At 38.5% G+C, this 25,481-nt stretch overlaps 2 protein-coding genes across 2 annotated transcripts in view; one reads left to right on the forward strand and one right to left on the reverse strand.

The window, feature by feature from the left end:
- Positions 1 to 6,221, reverse strand: part of LOC140226709 (uncharacterized) — a 30,304-nt gene extending 24,083 nt beyond the window's left edge. Inside the window, exons 1-7 of the mRNA XM_072307152.1 lie at positions 6,094 to 6,221; positions 5,022 to 5,110; positions 4,098 to 4,288; positions 3,464 to 3,744; positions 2,671 to 2,937; positions 1,307 to 1,427; positions 474 to 894 (exon numbers count right to left, since the gene is read on the reverse strand). Of these exons, the coding sequence (XP_072163253.1) occupies positions 474 to 894; positions 1,307 to 1,427; positions 2,671 to 2,937; positions 3,464 to 3,744; positions 4,098 to 4,288; positions 5,022 to 5,110; positions 6,094 to 6,100 (1,377 nt within the window). The 5' untranslated portion in view covers positions 6,101 to 6,221. The remainder of the gene's footprint in view (positions 1 to 473; positions 895 to 1,306; positions 1,428 to 2,670; positions 2,938 to 3,463; positions 3,745 to 4,097; positions 4,289 to 5,021; positions 5,111 to 6,093) is intronic.
- Positions 6,222 to 10,559: 4,338 nt separating this feature from the next.
- On the forward strand, positions 10,560 to 20,051 carry LOC140235925 (uncharacterized). Its single transcript, XM_072315921.1, has 5 exons — positions 10,560 to 10,577; positions 16,664 to 16,990; positions 17,362 to 17,855; positions 18,390 to 18,507; positions 19,821 to 20,051. The coding sequence occupies exons 1-5, from the start codon at positions 10,560 to 10,562 to the stop codon at positions 20,049 to 20,051; spliced, it is 1,188 nt and encodes a 395-aa protein (XP_072172022.1).
- Positions 20,052 to 25,481: the final 5,430 nt, after the last annotated feature.

The raw sequence follows: 25,481 nt of genomic DNA on the forward strand, positions 1-25,481 counted from the left end.
AAACTTGGAGCACAAAAAGGGATTGGACTCAGAATTGCAATTCTGACTAGATCCTTTCAGCCTTTGTTTTATCAAAAATCGACACTGTTCATGCAATCTTTACAAAGTTCGGGAGTAAAATTTGAAAATCAACATATCTGCAAACAGTATTACCATAGATATGGGAAAACTTCTAGCAAACTATCAAATACCTATTTGACCTGATACTGAAGATTTGCTTTGAAGAACAATCATCTAATGCAGTGGAATTCCTCATAAAAAATAGTCAGTGATGATGAAAATCGTTCAAGACAGAAAATAAGTAATGAAATAGGTCCATATAACATTTTTTTTTTTTAATGGTTTCCAACAGAAAGCTGAATCATCACACAAATTATGAATACCTCTCTTACATCACATACCAGAGTAAGTTTTAGGACCTGGTCTTACAGATCACAGCTTATAATGCTTGGCAACATGGATCCTGCACTCACACTGCCTAGGATCTCCTCCTTGAGCTGGTGGAATGTGACGCGGTGCTTGGCCTCCACCTGCCGCAGCTCCGACTCCATCCTCTCATCCGCCAAGTCTTCCTCATCCTCGTAGTCAATGATGCTGTGTTCATGTTGGACGTTGTCATTGTCATCTTCCTCATCGTCTACCTTCAACTCCTGGTTGAGGAAGTCATCTCTCAATTCTGCGTCCTCTATACCCACTCCTTGAAGCTGGTGTTGGATTGTCACTTCCTCCTCTTTCCTGTGATCACCATGATCAGTCACCTCTTCCTCCTCCTCCTCATCATCGCCATCACTGAAACTCTTGTCCTCGCTTTCCGTCTCTTCGTCTTCAGAGTCGTCTTCAGAGTCAATGTTCCTTGAAACTGATTTCTGTGGTGATCTGCTGTTACGCATGTCACTGTTTAGAGTGAGGAAAAGCATCATGATAGATATGACCACATATGTAAGAAACCACAGATTTAGCAACTACCTCCTAGCAAGATATTATATCTGCTGAAGGGAAATCCCAAATTAGATTTCGCATGAGAGTCTAGGAAACGATGGGTGAAATTGGTTCAAACATGTATTCCTGATATGACATCTAACATGTTTGGTTTTGTATTCTTCTATCTTACACCCTCTTTAACTTTTTTTTATCTGAAGTGATTTGAATGCCGTGGGTAGTTTTTCTGCCGATACTTTCTTCAAATAAATAGATTGTGATGACTCAAACAAATACTATTCCAGTGACACGTAGCTTACTTACATGCCTACACAATGTAAATAGGAATAATGGATCCAATGTGTACAGATTATTGCATTCAACATACCCGTTCATGTCAGATTTCTTCCGAGACTTTCTTCCCGGGTCATCTCTGGGTGTCTGGATGGTGGCATGCTTCTTGGGTGAGGCTTCCTTCCGAGACTCACTTTTTAATGCACTTTTTCTTGCTGTGTATACAAATACATGTACATTTCAAGAAATACAAAAGTAGTCCATAACATTAACCCTATTCTAACGGGGAGGGGGGGGGAGGGGTCAAATTGACCCCCCCCCTCGACGTTTCGCGCCACGATTTCGCAACGCGCAAAGCTTTTGCCGCGTCGTTTCACGACTTTTTTCATTGAAGTCTCCCGCATATTTTGAGACCAAATTTGCGAAGTCCGGGTACACCGTTTTGAAGTTACGTAATGTTTTGCATATGCATGTCCACCAACAAACAGCTTAAATTCATGATATCGTGTGCAAATCCAATGCAAATTGTGTTTTTTGGTTAAATTGATATAAATTAGATTATTTCAACTTTTAACCATTGAAATTAATCAATTCTAGTGTAGATAAGCCTGAAAAAGTGCCTGCAACAAGTTTTGGCAAAAAAACAATAGAAAACAAAAGGTTGAAAAAACAATAAAATACATAAGAAATTAACAAAACAATAAAAAACAAAAGAAATTAATTTCAATTGAGCTATTTTTTTACACAAAAATTGTTTGATGTGTCTTGAGGAATTCTGACACAAAAATTTAGCAATCCTCCAGTCTTTTTAATGGAGTTATAGGTGAAAATATGATTTCATGCACAAATTTGCATAAGTAATTTATTAGAAATAGAAAGGCAATATTTTTCTATTGTATGACAATGTAATCGTGTAGTTGACATCCAGCTCTATCTTCAGGCAAAATTTCGCGGCGGTCACACGATCGGCGGCCGAGATCTGAAGGGGGGGTCAAATTGACCCCCCCTCAGTAAAAACTTGGTCTCAAATAGCCCAGTTAGAATAGGGTTAAACAGACAAGCATACACATTTACTGCACCATGTAACTTCTCAGATATTCCAGCTCAGCAGGTTGGACATGCTTACAAAGTATAGCACAAGAGATAATCTTCTACTGGTCCAACCTGTCTGTAGGATGAGTAGGTACCCATTTTTTTCCCTTTTTTTACCGGTAAATACCTGAAAAAATTTCGGGTCCAACAGTGATTTTTAATGGTAAGGGACCGTTGGACCAGTTACAGTGTGCAGCATTGTTTTATCACCCACTGACAACAAAAGGGCCTACCATTCTACAAAGTATAGAATTTTGTTGCTTCTTTTGCATGACATTATTCTGGAAAGTCTTGAACAAACTTGATTTATAGCAAAGTCTCATCCCTACATCCCCTCACCAGGCCTCTCACTGAAACATCACCTACCCTGTTCACCATCCCCACTCTTCAGAGTCAGCTGTGTGTCCTGTCTGCTATTGTTGAGTTGCAGTCTCTCCATGGCGTCACCGCCGGCCTGTATCTCATCCACGCTCTCCATCAGCGTTTTCTCCCTGGAGGGCAGGGATGACTTTCCTGTCATCCTTCCGCTCTCTGCCTTCCCCCGTGACACCTTGGTCGGAGAGGGCAGCTTGGGGGGTGACATCTTGTAGGAGTGATAGCCATCGATGGGACTCCAGAGGGCACCATTTACAGCTGTAAAATTGATTCATTCAAGAAGTGACTTAATCACTTACCAGCTCATCAAAGACAACAACAACAAATGTTCAGAAAGCTTGAAACTATGAATGGCTAATATGGCTAATAATACCATATACCATACCATATAATACATTCTGATTAACTCTTTCTATGTTCAGGCTCTTTGATGTGATTGCCATGCTTTTTTCCCAGCATTCACTTACTATGGTTGTTCCTCCAAACTGACATTTGCAAAGTTTCACCAATGATACCAGTTTACCACTAATACCAGTCAAAATCACATGCAAACTTCACAAGGTGATAGCATCCTCAATAAGTCTCCAAATGACCTGCAAACAGGTCTGCACAAGATTTTTTTTTTTTTTAGATTACTTTTTTTGTATCACATATTACACATCATATCTACCATTTGCAATGTTGTGATAACCTAAAAATGTAGTTACAGGGATACAATTGATTACTTAATGCCTACACACTTCAATTACTTGAGAGGCAACAGAGCTTTCTACAAATTACTCACTAAGTCCAAGCATGGGTGGCATGCTGATGCAGCGTGAGCCTGGCCTCATGTGTTTGAACAGGATAAGCCGATCAGCATCTCCCGGCCAGCTAAAGTCGCTGTCATTGTCGTAGGCAGACGCTTCACGGCTGTGTTCTAGACTAGTGGAAGTTGTGGTGTAGCTTGTCGTCTGGCGACTGTAGCCCCGCAAGCCACGGCTGCTGGGGCGGCTGGTTGATCGGCGCTCATCAAGTGGACGGATTAAGAGCTTGCATAGCTTGTACTCTAGGAAGAGCTTTGTTCTGAGATAAATGACAAATACAGACATGTTGTCAATGAGTCTTGGTAACACCTACACACCTTTTAGTGGCAAAGGCTTTATGTGGTGGGGGAACTCCTGATGCTCTTCTTTTCCTTGGATAACTGTAGGTATAAAGACCTTTTTCTTTTTCATTCTATGGAACTTTCACATCACATTCAGTAACACCGGAAAGAAAAAAAGGTAGGGTGAGAGCAATGTAAAACATTTAAATAGATCAGAGTTTAACAGTATATTGATGTCTACATCAAAACAAAATTACGTAATTTCCTTAGGGCCCACAAACATTTCTAGGCCACCTTCAAAATACCTTTTACTCATGACTGTGGAATTTACCTAAGAAAGAGAGGGAGTCGCTCCTGCCTCGCCCACTCCATGATGCGCTCCCTCTCTGCATCTCCTGGTCCATACAGGCCTCTTCTTGGGTCGCGGTCTGAGGCATCCAGGACCCCCCTGTAAGGGGCTTCATCCTCAACCTCTTGGAAGGAACCCGTCAGGCGGTTGTAATACAGAGGCTGGGGGAATGCCTTAGGGAATGGTAAAGGAGGACAAAGAGAAGTGTTAAAAATACAATTTGATACAATTTGCACATCTATTTGAACATTGAACATGTGGTAAAGCTGGTAGCAATATAACCCAAATGGTACTCGTATCTTGTATGATTTTATAGTTACCACAAAATGAGTGGAGAAATGTACTGTACTAGCTAAGCAGAATGATTAGCAATACCATAGCATGTATGATGAGAACACAAACCATGAAATAAGCAGGAAAAGATGTCATGAACATGAAGCTACATAAACATGCCAAGATTTTTACAACAGCCAAAATACTATATAATACTGACAGAGCCATTTTTGAAAATGAAAACAGCTATCATCATATTCATATCATCTATCAATAAGATCATATCATATTATATCATATCATATCATATATCATCATATCATATATCATATCATATTCACAATGATTTGTACAAACATACATAAAATCATCTTACTGACATACATGTACATGTATCATTGTTTATCTTTCTCTAATATGAAATATGCAGTTATATTCAGAGATGCAAATACATTAAATTATAACAAGCCAATATAATCTCTGCTGCAAAATTCTCACAGGACTTGGTGAGCTAGTAGACCCAAAATGAAAATCTTATCAAATGCAATGAGGTACAAAATGGAATTTTATATTACTGTGATTATGTTATTGACACTCTCTAGATAGACAAGTGCTGGAAGAAAAGTTACTCACTGGATATTGGAGGAAGGCGTTGAAGTAATCCAAAAAGAGATCATCATATGCCAAGAGTGAGTCAAAGTTGTCTTCGTTCACTTCAATTGCTGTTTATGGCGAGGTAAAAATGGCAAGATTATCAAAAGTAAAATGTATGCATTTAATAAGTAAGGGTTCTACATACCTACAAACAACTAATGATTAAAACAATTTAAATGTAGAGTCAGCAGAGAGAGGAAACTGCTCTGTTTCCCTTACTCCAATCAATGTTGGGGTGAATGTCATTTACATGTCTATTTCATTCTTAATGCTGTATCCTTTTGTAAAATGTCAAATGTTTAATGAATTGGTTAAATAAACTTGAAACTTGAAACTTGAACTTGAAACTTGAACTTACTCAGGATCTCTACAGTAACCAGTAGATACAGGCTTAACAAGGGCTAGCCTAACGTTAGGTCTATAGACTATATGGTAGTCAGTCTAAACATTGGGGTCATTAGAGTTAAATTTAGACTTCAATACAGTGCTACATTGCAACCAGTTCTGATTGCAACCCATTTCAATCTTTCAAATTTTCTTTTTACATCATGAATTTGTCCTTATTAGATACTCTAGAGTGTGTTAAATAACTAATTGGTCACAGACATAAAAAAAAAAAATACCAGACATTTGCAATGTTTTTGGTAGCTTTCATAATCTCGATTCTTTAGCCGGAGCCTTCCCTTGTTTGGGCTTGGCTTGGGGTTGAATAACTTGAAAAGTTCAGGTTGATTGGGTAGGCCTAAGCCAGATACGCAAAACTCGCCCCCTTCTTGACACTAGTTTATACAATGCACAACTCTGTCTTGTACATATTGTGGTCTAGGTCATGGTGAAATAGCAAATGCAGTAATTTAAGATTCGTCGAATTGGTTAAGTTCTCAAATCTCAAATGTGTTTAACATCAAACGTAAATATAGACACGTGGGACCACGGAGATAAACGTTGGTAGTAAACACGTCATGCAGGCTCTGCACTTGAAATAACGAAAGAGAAAATGAAGTATTCTAGCTAACACGATAGTATTTGTGGGGGATTTTAGAGCACTTACGCTTCATTGTAATCTAAATGGTTGATCCATGCTCATAAGCGTTATACTTGTCGTGCAAGTGGTTTGGAAGACGCATTAAGTGTTCTAGGCCGGCGATAATCTTGATCTCGCACACAATTTTGGGTCCCGCGCAGCAAATAGTGTACGCATGCAGTACGTACGTTTGCTATGCGTGTTATGGGAAACGACCATCTGGTTGAGAGCTCGGCGGCCGCAGCGGCGGCGGCGGGACTCTCTCAGCACCGGTATCTGGGCGATCGCCTACTAGCGGTGTTCTCGTCACCATGGACGCGATCTGGCTGTTGAATCCTGCGGACACTCCCCTTTGATAGAACGACAGGTGAATACTGGTGGACCTACCACTGTACCAGGGAGGTGGAAGATTCGTTGTTGTTATTCAGTTGTGAATATTTATGCCTAATAAAATCTTGTTTTCATTAAAGAAAACGAATTCAAATCAATATGGGAGGCAAAAAAGTCCTAATATTCCTAATAATACGTTGGTATCCTTTAATTCAGTTAGAACCCTAACGTTAACGTTAGATGACTAATATAACGTCGAATCCATTTCAAATAAATTGTTCATGCAAGTTCGTTAATTTTACACTCTGCGGTGATACAGAAAAAAAAAAGAATAGTGCATTGTTTATTGATTTCCAGAAAGCATTTGATACAATAAATCATGATATCTTGTCCAGTAAATTAGAACATAATGGAATCAGAGGCACACTTCTCCAGTGGTTCCGAGAGTAAGAGGTATCAATATGTTAGTAATAGATATCAACATGTTAGTAATAGATATCAATTTGCTAGTTATGATGGGAAAATGTCTCCCAGACGACTTATTACTTGTGGAGTTCCTCATGGATCTGTGTTGGGCCCAACACTGCTTCTTATTTATTTTAATGATCTGCCTAATTCAACTAATTTCTTTAAAGTCAAGATTTTTGCAGCTCTTATCTATTTCATACTTTCCCAGTCAAAGATTGTATAGAATAGATATGTCTCAAGTCAAGTACATCTTTGTGAAGTAGGCCCTATAGCTAAAGTGGTGTAATGTTAATAAATTGACAATTGATTTATCAAAAACAAATTATATTATCATTAGGGGAAGACATCGATCGGTCAAGGTACGAGGGAAAATGACAACAGCTAATATGGTAATTAAAGAAGTAGCTGTTGTTGTTTTTGTTGGCCTGCACATTGATAAACAATTAAGTTGAAAAACTCACATTGAAAAGATAAACAGTAATCTGAGAAAAAAACGGTTGGTATATTAAATATTTCGACTACGGTATTATGTGCCAGGTATATCTTGATACTGATGTATAAGACACTACTGCAACATCATCTTGAATATGGAATAGACGTTTGGGGGAGTACTTATGAATAAAACTTAAAGTGCCTGTATATTACCCAAAAGACGGTAGTAAGAGCCATTTCTTTCATCCCTATTATGAGTCCATCAATGCCAATATTTCAAAATTTACAGCTTCTCAATATTTTTTAATTGCATGAGCTGTGTGTCTGTTCATGATATATACAATCTTATAAGTGGTAATCTGCCTCATACAGCTTCAAGATATTGCTCATTTGTATTCCATAGATATACGTATTACAAGAAACGATTTGAATTTGCCTAAAACTAAGACTAATTTCGGAAAGTTTTCTATGTCATTTGTTGGTGTATCTGTGCGGAATGATTTGCCGCTACCCATACGGGAGTGTAGCTCATCATACTCATTTCGTAGATCGCAAAAATCGCACTTGTTGGCTGTGTAATACCAAAAAAAAAAAAAGAAGAACACTTTTATGTGTGCTTTCGCCAATTTTACGGCTGAATATCATAAAGTAACATATTCTTATATACATATAATATACATATATTCCTTGCTTTTTATAGTTACATTATTTTAGACCCACATATCTATTTTACACTAATAGTAGAACGATGAACCATCATGTCAAGTTTTCAACTCAAATCTTCTGTGATGTAAATACTTGTAAATATGTTCATGTTTCATATATTTTAAATCTACAATATTTGTAGAACTATTCGCTGTACTGTACTTATTACGTTTTTAGAACCTTTGTATCAGACAGGATATCGGACTTGAGTAGCATTCATGCTATTTTCTGATACCTTTTATCCTGTATTCATGCATGTTTCTTTTGTTATGTATTATGCCATGTACACATGTGAATATAGATAGATAATAAAATTCAACTTCAACTTCAATCGTATATTCTACGTGTATGATAAGGTTAAACATTCTTCTTGCTTATTTTCATCATGTATGTACTGCTACATCGAAGGCACGGACTCGTTGGCTGATGACTGGCATGGCGTGTACAGCATACAGGATGACCCATCTGAAGAGTTTGTAACGCTTAAAAAAGGAGAATTTAGGTCCCCTGCTAAGTCCTAGGCTTCGCTTTAGGGTTAAAGCCTGATATAAGGAAATTTTACGTATTTTTGATCACAAAAGTTGATGTGGGTTAGTGAAACTAAAGCATGTATTCCATATGATTTGCATCCTACCATGGTGAGTCCCTTACTTTGTCCGATATACAACTTCAAGAAAACTCAACGACAATAATTTCGGATGAAAAATATGAGCTTGATATATCACGGCAGCGCGAGATATTGATATCAACGGATATCGTAATAAAAACAAATTAAGAGCATCATAATTCTATTGTAGTTTATGATTTGCCAACATTCCAGCATCGTATGTTTTTTTTTTCAAATTTCGCTTTTGATTTTACTGACTACTGATTTTACAAATTACTAAAAAAGATATCAAAATTGCCTCCATACCATTCACCCACTTAAATCAAAGTTTTCTTGAAGTCAATTAACTCCTGTCATTTTTTTTTTCATATTGAGTTCATCCTATACATTTTCCCATCTTTTTATCTAATGCAAGGACCAATGGCAGTGTAAATGTTTGTATCATTTTGTAAGACTATCAGCGAAGAAAATGATAGCTCAACAGACACTTCAGTTTGACCCAGAAATATCCAAATTCTAAGTAAAACGTTTTGCTGTCACATCCATGCAAGCGAGATGAATCTTGAAGAAATGGAACAGGAGCAAGCTGAGAAAAAGAACAATTTTTCTGTATAGGATTCTAAACGTCTGTCTCAAGAACCATAGTTTTGATGTCATGTCATATTTGTCGTGTCGCAGAAACAGAATGGCACTGGCGGTCAATCTTTTCCCGTTTTGTTTTTTGTTTTTTTTTTGTTTTGTTTTTGCATCAACTCGTCGGCTCGAGTTCGCTATTAAGAGTTTGCAAAAGTATGAACTTTAAATGTTGGCAATAATGCCGAATATCTTCGTTATCAGCTGCAGTCGTCTTCACTTACAGGTATGTAATACAGGAGACTTGTAAGGCAAATACATGACCACTACAGCATCTTTCTTATGAAAGACCATTGTGCAATGAACTATTATTGTTTCTGAAAGCTGAAACGTTGATAATTTATAAGTTGATCATTTTTTTTAAAGATTTTTCACAAAATTTTTCTTGTTTGATTTTAAACTTTTCATCTTTATTTTCTTTTAAGTCAAGTGGAACCTGAAGCGACTTTAGCTTTTAAAAGCTGGCATTCTCGTATTCTCCATGGATTTTCGGCTCCACCAAACGCAAGATAAGTGTTGTGAGAGAGAGCTTATCAGGGCAATTACACCCGGCCAATAGTTAGTGACAAGATTAAAGTAAAGATTGGGGTTAATGTTAGGTTTAGGTATCAGTTTTGGTAAGGGTTAGGGTTAGGATAAGGTTCATTTTTAGGATTAGGGTTAAGGTTAGGGTCAGGGTAATTGCCAAAGACCCGAGAGAGATCTCCCTATGGAATGAAAGTGAAAGGGCGCCACCATGCAGTTTGCGCAGTTATCAATATTGGTAGCGCTTTTCCTCTCCAAAAGAGGCATAACTAACTCACATAATACACACGCACACACACACACTCCTGCACACGCAAATGATTATACACACATGCAAATAACCTATTAAATTCTATTTCCGTGTATGTACGACTCGGCTCTCGGTGTATTGATCTCCTCTTTTTGTACTTCTTTGAGTCGATGAGTTGTGTGTACGCGCTGATGAATTCCGGGCGCTGCATGAGAGAAGAGTGAATTTCAATTACTGATCAGTCGAAGCTGCAGGGGTGCCACACGAAAACCTGTCTCACTCGAGTATCTCGGCGAAATGCGAAGTACGGAGAGATACATCCCTCGGATACATGGTGAACTTTCGAGTTGTACAGTCGTCTTTGCAAACTTCAAAACGTGTAAGAACGAGGGAAATACACTGTATCATACCAGTGTTATACTTTAAAATGATTTGATGTAGCCCGACTCGGCGTGACAACCTTGTCTGGCAACTGGACGCCATTCACCAACGCACCGATAATTTTGTTGCTCCCTCTACTCACGGCAACGACAATCTTCACGAATGAATGGCAAATTCATGGTAAGTCTATAGAAGCTATACTGAAGAAATAACAGTTGTTATTTTTGTTGGATGGGGTGGAGTTTTGTTGCTGTTGTTGTTATTGTGCCTTTGTTATTCATGGATCGCACATCACCAAAATCATAATCACATCCCTATATATTCGGCATTCCGATGTGTCTCACACACACACATAGGCCCTACTCGCATATAATGTCATAATGTTATGTATGAAGAGAATGGGTCTACGGTCCAACCTTAGTTATCCGCACATGGCGTGGCACACAATAAAATTGTTTAAATTTTACTCAAACCAAATACGAAACAACAATCCTTATGCAAATACTTGGAAGTATGAAACTCTGAACATAAAGCCGATCTCTGTGATACCATGTATTATTTAAACGAGAAAAGAAAGCATGACACTCCTCTGATGGTTTGATATATTTACCGTTTCACAAAGTATATACAACGTAACGGTCAATTTTCCAATAGCAACCACATTATATCCAACATAAAATGAATATACATACATATATATATATATATATATGAAATATATATTATGTGCCAATAATGAAATATTGTATGGGTGAATTATAATAATACAAAAACAATTGGAAAATCATTGATTATTCAATCGAATTAATACATACAAAATGCGGGAGACCGTCATCTTAAGCTGAAGTTTGAGTTTGATGGAGGCCTCTGGAAAAGCATACGGTTTATACTTCATTTCAAATCATTTGATACATATCATTAAAACCGATAAGGGTAGATATAAAATGCATCAGTGCAACAATTTTATACACAAACCTATGGACATGAATTGAATGTGGCACTCAGAGAGTTAAGGGAGGTTGCAAAGAGAGGGAAACCGTTATAATATTATATGTCAGCAAACTCAGAGGAAGCAACGACACACAGTCATGACGGGGCATTATAAATCATCTATTTCCACATCATTTAAATTGTGAAGCATACATATCATGTATATGTCATCGCATTAGCAATAAAGATTTGACAATGCCTGAAATGTAATCTCCGTACTGATCTTGTCAGAAAGTGTCTTTCTGGACGATCATCTCACTTACCAGGCAGTTTATTATGAGATAAGATACACGTATCTCAAAGTAACGTTGTCATGTCGATTTCAACGTTGCTATGCTACAAATCACTTTGTTCCGAAAGGAAATGGCATGCCAGTAAACGCAAATAAGCGAAGCATTTGAATAACTTTTGCGTTCTCTAACACCAAGATATGCCACCCATCATAATATATAATCAGACAGTATAGTAGCGAAGAACAGATTGTGTTCAGCGAGCAATGTCGTTAATGCAGTTGTATAATGTAATCCCATGCACGATTAAAAAGCACACATTCAATGGAAACGAAGCACTGTACTCTATTAACCCCTTTAAGACCATCATCCTGCAATGCTATCATAACTATTATGGATATCATCCCTCTCTCTCGGGGGGGGGGGGGGGGGGGAGAGTAGAAGGGGGTATAGAGCTTGTTCATGACTTCTAGTTCATAAAAAGATAATGTTCGATGTGCATTATCATGACTTGCAGTCATTGTTGCGGTCGCCATAGTAACTTTTTGTAGTACTTACAGCTAGTTGGTTGCTACAGTGCTGCTAACACCATTATTATGTAAAGCAGTGTCATTGAATGTTAACACTATAAAATGTGTAAAGCGGTATCACTGAATGTTTGTAAAATTGGAGTATAAAACGAAACTATGCTGTAGGCCCTATACTAGGGCTGATACGAGTACGACGCCAGCTGACACGATGTCTGAGGCGTCCTAAAATATTTCTTAAAATCTATACATACATATGCATATATCATTATAGTGAGATGATGCTGATACTCTTACCGTACGCCTCTGTCATCATTGGAAGAATATAATCGAGACAAAAATATGATTTGTTATGCTCAAAACATCTATTTCACTTCGCATAAACAGACAATAAAGCTGAAGAAGACCCAAGGTCGAAAGCTTCCACAAGCCGGCATCCTGCGACATCTGTTCTTATCATTGTCTCGATTGAATATACATGTATAATATTATCTTATAAGTACTGATATCATTCCAATGTCGCTGCTGCTGATGATGCCGGTAATGATATCCCTTCTTCGATCTTGAGGTTAAAGATATGTTATAATCACTAACAATAATATTCTACTTTTTGCTTTTTCACCTCGGGAAAAGCTTTAGTGTTATGAGTTTTGCATCAGACTAAAGAATCAATATCTTAATATTGATGACATACTTTTTATGTTTTGTTTCAGTTTGTTTTCTTTTCTTTGCATTGCATTGCTCTGCACTCATATACATAAATGTATTTCGACCAATGCCCCTAAAAAGTCTCAAACATAGTTTGAATAAAACTCTTTTACAATTCATGAGGGATGTTTCGTTTCTCTAACGAAAGTGAGTACATACACACTCACTCACATACACTCACGATGTCTGATCAACCCAATGTAATAGTCTGAGTGAATCTATGTATAGCGTATACATTGGAATAATTATGTGGGAAGTGCTACGGATCTGTGCATTCATGTGTATCATAGGTAAATGTTATGACATGAGTCGATCATTACACCCAGTTCATTATCCCTTCGGTTCGGTGGAGTGAAGAGAGTATGTACAGGCAAGAATAACATCCTAATTATTTCTCCATCCATGCGTTTCATTTGCTCCTCTGGTCCTGACGTACTGTTTGTTACCAATGGAGAGGGCTGACAGGCATCCTTGTATTAGTTATGATTGCACATGTCAGTCAAATAACGTCACGGAAAGCATATAGTCTCTGGTCAAGCCGCAAGCCATTATTTCTCCGTGGAAAGTCGGCAAGATTTTGGCTGACGAGCTTTCCTGACATGTCAAATTACCAAAAAAAAAAAAATACATTACACTTGTCTGTTAAACGTTGACAGCACTATTTTCTCATGTAAACGAAAACTGGGTTGGCAAACCACGTCAAAACCAAACTACGTGATGTTTTCATCATGGGTGTAGACTACAGAGAGATTATCGAAAGAGCATCCAAAATAACCTGCGTAGGCTGAATACCACGGATGCCTTTCACTCTGCTCTTCCAAGGAAAACTGTTACCAGACAGAGTGAGCGTCTAATGTACACGTGCCATGGAAACGGGAATTACAAATTGAAGAGCTTAAAGGGATCCCTATAGGCTTGTGTAATAGCAATCGAAACTCATGTTTCTTTTGTTATGCACTATAATACGAAGACTTTTCATCAATAATAGTTAACATATACACTATACATACTTTACCATGAGTATTGTTTATCGATTTGTATTTACTCAAATGCCATAACGGCTAAACAGGATCAGAAAAGAGGATTCGGTGAGCAAAGCTTCCGCGTAAGATGCGAAAAGTTACTCTCGGAGTAGAGACCTATACGCAGTTAAAATCCCCCAAAAGGACAAAAATGCAACTCAAGGTGATGAGATCATTAATTTGACTACATTTTGAAGAAAACATGTTTTTAAACCCTCCAGCGGTGTAAATGGTGTAAGGTTGTAACAAGATCAAATAAGCTCCTACCTTGAAACATGAAAATCGTCTTGATTCAGATAATATTGCATCAGTAGGTTTTGTGCATTTTTTATGAAGTGTAAGAAGAACAGCGTAATAAAAGGGCGTTTCAACATCAAGAATGGCGTCTACATGGAGACTGTGAGCTGGCACGAGTTCCATGTGTTAGCTATTCGTATTTGGGTGATGGACGTGAGGCAATTCATCAGCGTAGACATTGTTTCCCTAATATATTCATTTATTATGAGCTCTTTCTTGAGACATGACTATTGTTTTACTAATGTATATTACCGTAATAATTAAAATGTATATGAGCTCCTTTGTGGAGATATTCATTATGAGCTCGGGCCCTCGTGGAGACATTTATTATGACATTCAGTATGAGCTCCCTCGTGGAGACATTATATTGTATATATCTCATAATGTTTGATTTTTTAAGATCTATTATGGTCTGATCTTATGTCTGTATTGTCTGTGGCAAATTGTGTGTGTGTGTGTGTTTTTTTTTTTAAATAGGGTCCCATTTTTTTCTCCCTCTTTTCTTTTCTTTTAAAACAACAACAAAATGGATTCCACTGTTTTGGCGACATATATACCTTAGACTTACCTCATTCATTTTCATTTCATTTGTTGTTGCTTTTTATTCGTTTCAATTCAATTTTAACGTGGTGATATAGAGGAAACTTGCTCAACCAATGGCTGTTATTCTGCAAATTTGTGTGTATATAATCACAGTAGAAACACTTCGTAATAAATTTGAGTACAAAATAAACTATCCATATTATGGAGAGAATATCTCACCCTTATCAGATTGCATTGCTTTTCTCCACTTTTCTGCAGGTATTGCAAATATTAAGAGTGATATTGACGACAATGGGATCAGTCGGCATGAGTCGAGTGCATTTTCTTCCTCTTGAGCCTACCTTTCCTGCACGAAATAAGAGATTAGCGTGTGGAAATGTTCTAATTCAAATGAAATAGTCCTATATTTCAATGTCCATCATCGGGCGATGTTCACACTTATCGATGTATTGTACAAAATTTAATGGACACAATATCCGAGAGTAGTACATGGAAGTCAACGCAATTCTTTGCTGAAAAGGATCTGTAACATAATAGAAGCATGTCTTTTTCGTGATTTCAACAAACTAAGTCTTATACAAACCAGATTGTACAATTATGATCAAATATTGAAACGGTATATGACAATGTTGGTTACTGTCATGAATGTATAAGTATTCATGTTTTATTTTTATGGTTATAAGATTCCGTCAAAGCGCAAGAAATCTGCTTCCATGAAATTCTCTTCATTTCCAAACTCTTTTGTAAACTAACTTTTTTTTTTTAAAGATTCAATCAATTAATTGATCATCGTCTTTCTTCTCTCATTTCTTTTTTAAATTCGCACTTGTGTGTATCAATTCTAATTGTATAGCGTATGATACAACATACTATATCAGTTTATTATCTTACGTAATTGACATTGTCAGCATCATGATATTTTTGGTTACAGCTCGTTATTCCGAAGATTCGTTATTCCGAAGGCTCTTTATTCCTAAGATTCGTTATTCCGAAGGTTCATTGTTCCGAATTTCATTTTCGGATTAACCAATCTTCGGAGTAAGGAACCTTCGGAATAACGCCACAAATTTTCGGATTAACGAACCCTTTTTCATTTTCGGATCAACGAACCTCTAGGTATAGGGAATTTGCGTGTTTCGGATTAATGACCCTTCGGAACAACGAACCTTCGGAATAGCGAACCTTCGGAATAGCGAACCTTCGGAATAACGAACCTTCGGAATAGCGAACCTTCGGAATAACGAACAGCACCCATATTTTTATTATAACTATCGTCATCATCATAGTTATAATTACTGTCAATGTTATTGCAGCAGTCGATATTCACACACATACAACATCGGGGACGGGACCTATCAAACCATGCTGTACATAATAAAAAAATTATGCGGCATACATTCCCAACTCTATTTCTCTCTCTATATATATATACATATAATATAATATATCCATGTCCCTGTGTGGAAGAGATCCGTAGAGGCTAAATATCGTGGCGCCTTATTAAACTTCACTTCGCATCGAACATTGTGTGGAGTTGCACACTATTGACATTTTCCATTTTGTGGATAATTGCAAAGGGAAATTGATGAATGGCTGTCATCTAACCGACGAGAGGACGGGAGGACGAATTTGGAATTCAGTCTGTAATATCAGGGAAAAGGGAATTAATATGGAGAGCCTATTCTGTTTACAATGAGACCATGGACGTTTCATCGGAATTCCTCGGTGAAAGGCGAAGCAAGGCCTTATCATTCATTCTCATTGCGGACCCATGACTTTTTTTTACCACTATGTCCGTTTCAATTTAACTCTCACTTGCCTTTTTTTTTTGTCTTTACAAAACGAAGCAACTATTTTGTTGCTGTAACTGATCTCTACATTTCAGACTTTCATCACTGATTTGTCTGCTGGTAATCATTTTCATTTCATGCCTGTCTTACGTTTTGCAGATGTCGAAGAAAACCAAGCTACCATCGCTTGATGGTAAGCGTGACCATAAATCGTCTGCGCAGCAACAGCCGACCAAGATGGGGGCCGAGGCAGCGCAGGATCCACGAAGGGCCCACATGAGCATGATCAAATACCCAAACATAAGCGACACCTTCCTCTATAGTCAGCAACTCCTGGTGGACACATGCATCGCTCTCCACGGCATCATTCTGCAGGATCTTAGTATGGGCAAAAGAGAACTCCTGAAGGACCCGCTCTTTATCCAAGCTCGACTCTACGAGACCATCACCTACATTATGAAGCAACAGGACAAGACATTAGACCAGGTATATTATCTTACAATGATCAGGGCCATGTAGAGGTTTTCACCCCAACAAAGTCTCATAAGATGACACACTGTCGTGGCACTGACTAAACATAACATACTTTATTCAACTAAAAATAGATCGCCGGCATTGTACATGGGCCTTCAGTTGCAACAGAATATGTTATGCAATTACTCTCAACGTTACAAACACACGCTTTAAGCTGTCACGTATAAATGCGTTTACAAATTACAAATGATAACAATCAACTTTGATGTAAGTGTATAGTCTTCCAAGAACTGTGATTTTGTGACTCGTGTCTTATGATAGAAAGGTAACTGATTACATCCCTCATCGTGTAATGATTTTCCGTTCTTTTCATGCAAATATAGGTCATGCTGGAGTATGAGCATCCCCGATTGAAGTACCTCCGAGGGCGAACCGTCATTCAACCAAAGATCGACGTCGTGTTGGCGAAACGGAAACCCGAACTCCTGTTCGTCACTGCACTCATGCTTCGAAAAAGAACTGCTGGCTATGAGCCGGACGTGCGCAGCGTCCGCTCTGACATGGCCCGTCTGGCTTACCTGGTTTTGGAGCGGGCCGTACAGTGGGGTTTTTACCTCTGGATCGGACCACTGGAAGAACTGAAACACTTTGAGATACTTAACCGGTACTCGAGTCTATGTGAGGCTGACGGACAGCGAAAGAGTTACATTGTGCTACAAAAGCACACATTAGTTCTCCCCCGCGTCGGCAAACCCATTCCGTCCACCTTCCAAACGACACTCCTACTCAACCGCATCTCACCGGATTTCTGCCTGCGACTCTACCGCATCGAGCCCGAGATGACTATGTGGGATGACAAGGAGGATGACGTAGCGAGGTGAAACTCTGTCTGGCACCTATATATTGGAAGATTATTGCTCATTTTGGCTGTCCATAGTGTAAACGGGACTGATACCACTGTCATCGTATATTTTCAGTGATATAGGCTACATAATATTGCCCTATCCGATGCACAAAAACTTTGTGCCAGAAGCACTTTAAAGAATGCATTTCCTGGCAATTAAAACAAAAAGTGTGTGGGTCAATAGCGAATACTGATGTACAACAATAAACAAGGTGGATGAATGGTGAGCTTATCATCACGTACTTTTTTACACCTGTACCTGTACTTCCGCCTCCATTATTGCTAAGGTTGTTTATCAAGTCAAAAACCCACAAGCCGTGTGATTATTAAGCAACATGAACATTATGCGTAACAACGCGTAGGAAACGTATTGTATGATGAATAGACAGCTCGAAAATGATTTTAAAAAATCATGTGGCAACAACAAATGTCATAAACTGTCATCGATAGTTTGTTCATTGTTACTGTATAACCTTCAGGTTCCATTTTCATCTTCACAATCTGCAGGCTTTATGAGTTCTACAGCAGCACAACGAGTATACACACTGGCTACGGAATGTGGGGAATAGGAGACCAAATAAAGAATGTTAGGAATCAACTCCTGAAAATAAGAGACTATGTCGAGGTAAGATCAGAAAACATCGCTTTCACTTACTTTCAGGCATTCTGAGTGCACGAACCTTTTCACTGAGTTTCTATAATCTCGTTTTATGTGGATTATGATTAGTGTAAAAGGCCATGTCAACATCATCTGTGTGTATCCTTTAAAACATCATTTCCGTTTTTTTTCTTTTGCATGTTTATATTCGGGGTGTAATTAGTGCTTCTCTGCCCCCCCCCCCCTTCCGCTCTACGTGCATGACAATGTGTGTGTGTGTGTGTGTATGTATGATGTATGTGTGCATGTGCGTGCAGTTTTATGTTTGCTTTTAAAGATGTGATGCAAGTCCTTCGTATCGTTTGTGCAAGTAGTCATATTCATATATCAATTCAATTCAATTCAATTCAAATTCATTTAGATTCGATTCTATTCAATTCAATTCACTAAACAGCCATGCTTGTACATTGTGAACCACTCAAGTGTTTCTTCAATATCATTTTAGTTGCAGTCAATTTCCTACAGCTTGAAATGCATATGAAGTGAATCTGTGCTATTTATTATATAATATCGTGTAATCTTACGACTTGGGAACTTCACATTAGAACTTATCCTCAAGATTTTTTTTCCCTATCTATAAACACCGACAGAAAAAGGGGACATTTTCATACCATCAATACCACGAATGAATTGTATGTTTGATACCTTAGACCTATAATTACACGAGTATCATACACACGTACGCTTATAGCCCTAATCTTTCTCTGCATATCAAAGCTTCAGAGGCGAATTGCTTTCGGCTGACAAACTCCTCCCTGGAATCGTAAAAAACAGTCTTCAGTTAAGGCGATATTACTTGTAATTTTTCGTATTCTGAATATCACCTCTTTTAACATACTGCAGCCATGCCCATTGTGATTGCCATAACAGTGACACTGAAGACCCATCCACTATATTGCAATGCAAAGTTGGCTATCTGTTCATGAGGTTTCCAAGGGGAAAACATTAATTTTAACCAAGCTATACCATTAACATATTAAACATGTAGCGGAAATAGCGTCCACTACATACAATAATCACTATTTAGCTCATATCAGATCCATCAACCTGTCGCCGCTTAAGTGAATGAGATTACTGGGCTGTGCGCCTGATTCATTTGAGTTCTTTGCTAATGATTTATGTAGGCTAAGGCAGGCCTGTATAAAAGGTATAGTGATGTAAATGAGATAAAGTTCCCTCTTTTTCAGTGAGACAGTTCAATTCGTTCTTTGCGCTATATAACGTTCGAGCAACAACTTACACCAATGTCTTCATACTTGCAACTATTTTAATTCTTCAAGGCAAATTTGTTCGACCGTGCACGGGCGATGCTGATGATGGCTCGGGTCATGTTCACCGACCTCGTGGTCGTCAAGAACCTGGAGCGGGAGGAGATCGAGGAAGCTAACTACATGAAGCACCACATAGACGAACTGAAGGCTCGCATCGAGGAGGCATTCCGCCATGGCGACGGCTACTCATCCACGGACGAAAGCGTGTACGACGACAGTGGCAAGCAAGGGCAAAAATAAATCACCACCAACGTGTTCGTTAGGGTTACATACTATTGCTACTATGGTCACTATGATAAGAGGAGTAAGAGGAAGAATACTGGGATGTATTGCATCAATTCCTCATAGGAAATTTTGTAGAGATTGTCATTGGAAGGTCGAACAAAAGAAGAAAAGAAATGGGTATTGTGATTGCGGTACAATAGTCTGAACAACTCGTCGCCGATTATGTGTCGTTAGTTATACCAAAGCGAAATGTACTTTATGTTGGCCTCGTACCGATAGATTATTATCCCTCGATATTGATTGGTTAATCAACTTTCGCAATAGAATATCACTTCAAAGCAACCGCAGCAAAGATTGTTTGAAGGTCATCTGTTTCGCATATCGCACTTTAACATTTTGGCTCCATTTCAGACGTATGCCGGTTCTTGAACTAAAAGTAGTGTCAAGTCATTATTGTGGATTAATCACACTTAATTGTTACTATTGTTCTCTCACAATTTGAGAATATGGGTGAAAAGATATCTTTACACACTTAAAGTGTCAGTAAAGACACAAATCGTGGAGTATGATGATCTTTCCCGTTTCCCAAATTGCCGAAAAATCTGGAAAACGCCTGCTACAGACTTGAGTAAAGATTCATTTCCACAGATTTGTCTTCACCTTTTAAACCTTATAGAACATAATCACTATATCATAAATCCTGTGAGTTTAACACGCCTTTGGATCGCAAGCCACGCTTTGACACGTTCTCGTCGGGGAATTTGTGCAACACCTAGCAAAGACAAGCAATCATTAGTAGTTTTTATCTTTAACTCCATGAGAAAGCGCCACTGAGATTGTGCCAGCCACATGGCGCCGCGGCGCCTTGTTGGCACAGACTCAGTGGCGCTTTGAGAATTTTGTCAATGGGCGGTTAAACCCTACTGGATGCAATATTCTTGTCTTTACTCTTCCCAAGGATCACTTGACCTTTATCAGTTTGAAATGGCACTGTTACGATATATGAAAACATGAACTATCTATTACGTCACAATCATTATATTAAGCACTTTGAGAGAGACGAGAACGCCTGTTTTGAAGTCTTTACAGCTAATATAAAACTTGAAAGTAATCAGTCACTTACAATGTCCTCAATGTCGCAACGTCATAACAAAACAAAAACACTATAAGTTGTTTTGTATGAGAAGTTAGATTCAAAGAGAACGTTCTGCCTATTTCTTTACATGTTAATGATCATTATGAATCATGTATTCTTCATATTAATTATATAGTTTATATTCATCTATCTATGCAAAAGTCATACGTCATGATTATAATTAATTTTAAAGTAGCCGAGATATTTGCACGCGTACCCTATGAATCAAGTTACAACCTTAAAGGTTCGCGTTCGATATACACATCCTCTAAAATGGCCGTTGGGACATTAATATAGCTTAAAACAACGTATACTCTGGATGTAAAGGGATCTACAGTTTCAAAATGTCTCACAGGAGATGTTTGTAGTAAGTGCAATGCAATACTGGTTCTAAATATTCCTGAAGTAAGTTAGCCTTCAATGAACACATTATTTCTAATGTGAAAATTCTTATCCATATACGTTTTCTTTGTTTTTATCAGATTCTTATCCATATACGTTTTCTTTGTTTTTATGAGAAAATTAATACATTATATATGTTATCAAACATTATATTCAAATGATTCGAGACATCACTGTTATAGGGGAGACTAGAGTTCAGATGATCTCATTCATTATTAGATTACATTCTGTATTAGTGATATATTTCCAGTTATGCTGGTTATTAAATGTTGAGTAAAACGAATGTTAGACACACACACCAACAAAAAACACAAAAAACACTTAACACAGCATAAAGGTCAAATGCATTTGGAACTACATTAATCCTATCTAAATCATAGACAAGGTAACATATTTAAAATACATATCTAGCAGTAACTGAAATAAGCTTAGAGTTGATACAATAAAAAAAAAAAAGCTTTACACACATGTCATGTACATAACTTCAGTTTATCTTAGTTTTACGTCGAGGTGATCATTTTAATTTGAATGATAGGCAGATCACCTGAAAATTAACAACACTTTCATCTATTTCATCAAGCATTTTTCATAATTTAGGATTCGTTTTGTCACCACTCATTTACGGATCATATAGATTAACAAAATAATGGAAACATAACGTGGGTTTCTGGGGGGCGTTTCATCAACGAGTTCGTCGGAGGTTTTCACCGACAAATTTGCTATCAGCCAATCAGACGCAAGGATTTACACTGACAACTGTTAAAAGCTAATGAAATCCTTGCGTCTGATTGGCTGATAGCAAATTTGTCGGTGAAAACTCCGACGAACTCGATGATGAAATGCCCCCCCTGATAGTTGTTACAATGTGAAGACATTATTATCAGTCAGTGTGCATGGAAGTTGTGCTTGAAAATATGAACTCGGAATTGCCAAATGTATGTGACTGCTGAATGAAATTTGGATCAACTGCAGCCAAGAGCTACTTCTTGCATTTTGGTTGTCAGATCAAAATTAGGAAACATTCATATCGTCACATGTATTAACCGCATCGTTCGCACTTATTCAAAGCATTGGGGCATCATTGACGTCAAAATTTGTCATTGACAGTTATTACAGCCTGAAGTGATTTTGCTATAATGGTATTGGAGGCAAGTTCCGGTTTTTCAAATATTTAACTATTCTTCATTTTAATTTTATATTTCAAGTCGTTTATGATGCATTTTACGCCAAATAGATGTTGAGCCGTTCATACATGTACAGAGAATAAAACTTTAATGATAAATCGAACAATGATTCTTTGCCCTGCTCACTGATTGTAACATGTTCTAATTCGAGATATGAGAAGAGAGAGAGAGAGAAAGAGGGGTGGGGGGGGGGGTGGGAAGACAAGTTAAGGGGGTATCTCACCGGGCTTGAAACTAGTTCGCGACTCCAGATTTTGCTAGTTGCAGAGACGTCTCCTCGACGTCTTCAAGACGTCTCCTGAAAATTACAGAGTCTCCGATTAGTCGCAAGAAATTTAAACATGTTCGATTTTTCGCGAAGTCTTCGCGACGTCTCCGAGACGTCTCCATCAGTCGCAGAGACGTCGCGGAGACTTATAATATCCGCGACTGCTGAGACGTCTCCGCGACGTCTCCGCGATGTCTCATAGACGTCTCAGAGACGTCGCCGAGACCTGCTGGAGACCAGAAAAACTGGTGAGAGGTCGCGGAGACGTCTCCGCGACTCTATTTGACGCTGTTTGATCTACTTTAGAAACCACGTGACCCCTCTGCGTGCTGATATCCTGCCTAGATCAAGTCAGGTGATCCTGCAACGGCTCCCTCATATTTGATTTTTTTTGACACCTGCCATAACTCGTCTCAGAGACGTCTCATTGGTGAGACCGCAAGACATTTTTATGTTGGAGACGTCTCCGCGACTGCTGCGACTGGTAAGTTGGAGACGTCGCGGAGACGTCTCCGTTGGTGAGATACTAGCTTAAGAAAGACAGAAAGAAAAAGAGAGGAACTATACCGTGTATAAAATGGGTCTCTCCTATGGACTGGAGAGCTTGTTAAGTGCATGGCAAGCTGCGAAAGAAGATCGTGATAGATAGATTGAATTAGATCAAAGTTTGACTTGAATTGCATATAATTTGGTTTAAGAGGACGTTATAAGGAAGCAAAGAATGCTCATGCAATTTAATGAGGTGTTGATGTAAGCCTTTCAATGACTTACACACAAAAAAATGTCTCACTTCAGTTATTGTTTTAATAATGATTCCAAAAAGAAGGAAGTATGGCATTGCCACGGAATGGACAACTTTTAGAACCTCGCGGGAAGCGTTGTTCCCGAAGCTAATATCTGAAAATCGATTTATACGCACATCGTTTTTATTTAAATGAATGTAGTGTATGTAATGATTTAGTAATGACGATTTAAAGGAGTTAAAGTTGATAATAGGCCTCATCTTTACTGATAGAATAACATTTATGACCAATCATGACCAATCATAAATCATAATCATTATGACCAATGTCACTGTTTTGTGTTCAATAGTGTCTCTTTAAAATTTATCAATCTGCTTGTTTTGTCCGATATAAAAGAAGGTATCACTATTTGGATAATATGACTCTTTAGAACAGAGTGAACATTAACGAAGTTGCTCTGTAATGTTTATACCAACGGCGTAAATCCATACTGAGGAGTGGGGGGATGGTCACCATCACCACGATTACAAGCCCATAACCGGACCGGCGCAGCCTTTTTTTTTTTTTTTTTTGGGGGGGGGGGGGGGAGAAGCTTTGTGCCCCTCCCCTCCCCCCCCCCCCCACACACACACTTTACAGGGATCGGATGCCCCACTCTTTTGCATGAAATATAAAGTGGGAGAAAAGTGGCAGCAACAACATAAAGACTTTTTGTTCTTGTTGCTTTTTTTTTTTTTTTTTTTTGCTTGTCAGACGACTTTCGGCGGAAAATCAGACCTTAAAAGTATGATTTTTTTTTTTTTTTTTGAAATATCTGTGAGAGGGAGCGGAACGACCGGACGGGGGAAGGGTGCATGTGTATGGGGGGGGGGGGGGGGGTATCCCTCTCCCACACGAGGAAGATTTTGCATTTTCAGACCTGAAATTCAGCGATCTGGTGCTCACTTGTGGTGAAAATTTTCTTTTCTTTTCTTTAAAAAAACAATAAGAAAATGAAATATTCACAATATATTATTGAATGACAAAATCGTGGTATTTCAGCTCTTGCTGTGCGACATCACTGTGAAGGCCTACTAAATAATGGGGCCTATCATCGGCGTAGACAGGATTTGATCTTAGGACGAGCGGTTATGTGAGGGAACGAATCAAGCGAGGGGGGAGGGTATAGTAGGGGGGTTTCGCCCTCCTACGGTGAAATCTCTTTGCGTTGAAAATTTTGACATTTTTCAGTCCAAAAACTGCCGTTTGTAGCTATATTCTTCGCTTTGGAAATTAAGGGGGGCACACCAGGCGCAACTGCTGTCAATCACTGGCAGCAACATCAGGAGAATGGCATAGCGATTAAATGCGAGCGAGCGGAGCGAGCGAGCATGAAAATTTTAACATTTTACAGTCTAAAAACTGCAGTTAGTAGCTATACTTTTTCGCTTTGGAAATTAAGGGGGGCCGCATCAGGCGCAACTGCTGGCAATTACTGGCAGCAACATCAGGAGAATGGCACAGCAGTTAAATGCGAGCGAGCGGGGCGAGCGAGCTTGAAAATTTTGACATTTTACAGTCCAAAGACTGCCGTTTGTGGCTGTATCTTTTCGCTTTGGAAATTATGGGGGCACACCAGGCGCAACTGCCGGCAATCGGGCAGCAACATCAGAATGGCATAACGATTAAATGCGAGCGAGCGAAGCGAGTGAGCTTGAAAATTTTGATATTTTA

Source organism: Diadema setosum, chromosome 1, assembly GCF_964275005.1.
Source record: "Diadema setosum chromosome 1, eeDiaSeto1, whole genome shotgun sequence".
In the NCBI taxonomy this organism is placed as follows: Eukaryota; Metazoa; Echinodermata; class Echinoidea; order Diadematoida; family Diadematidae; genus Diadema; species Diadema setosum.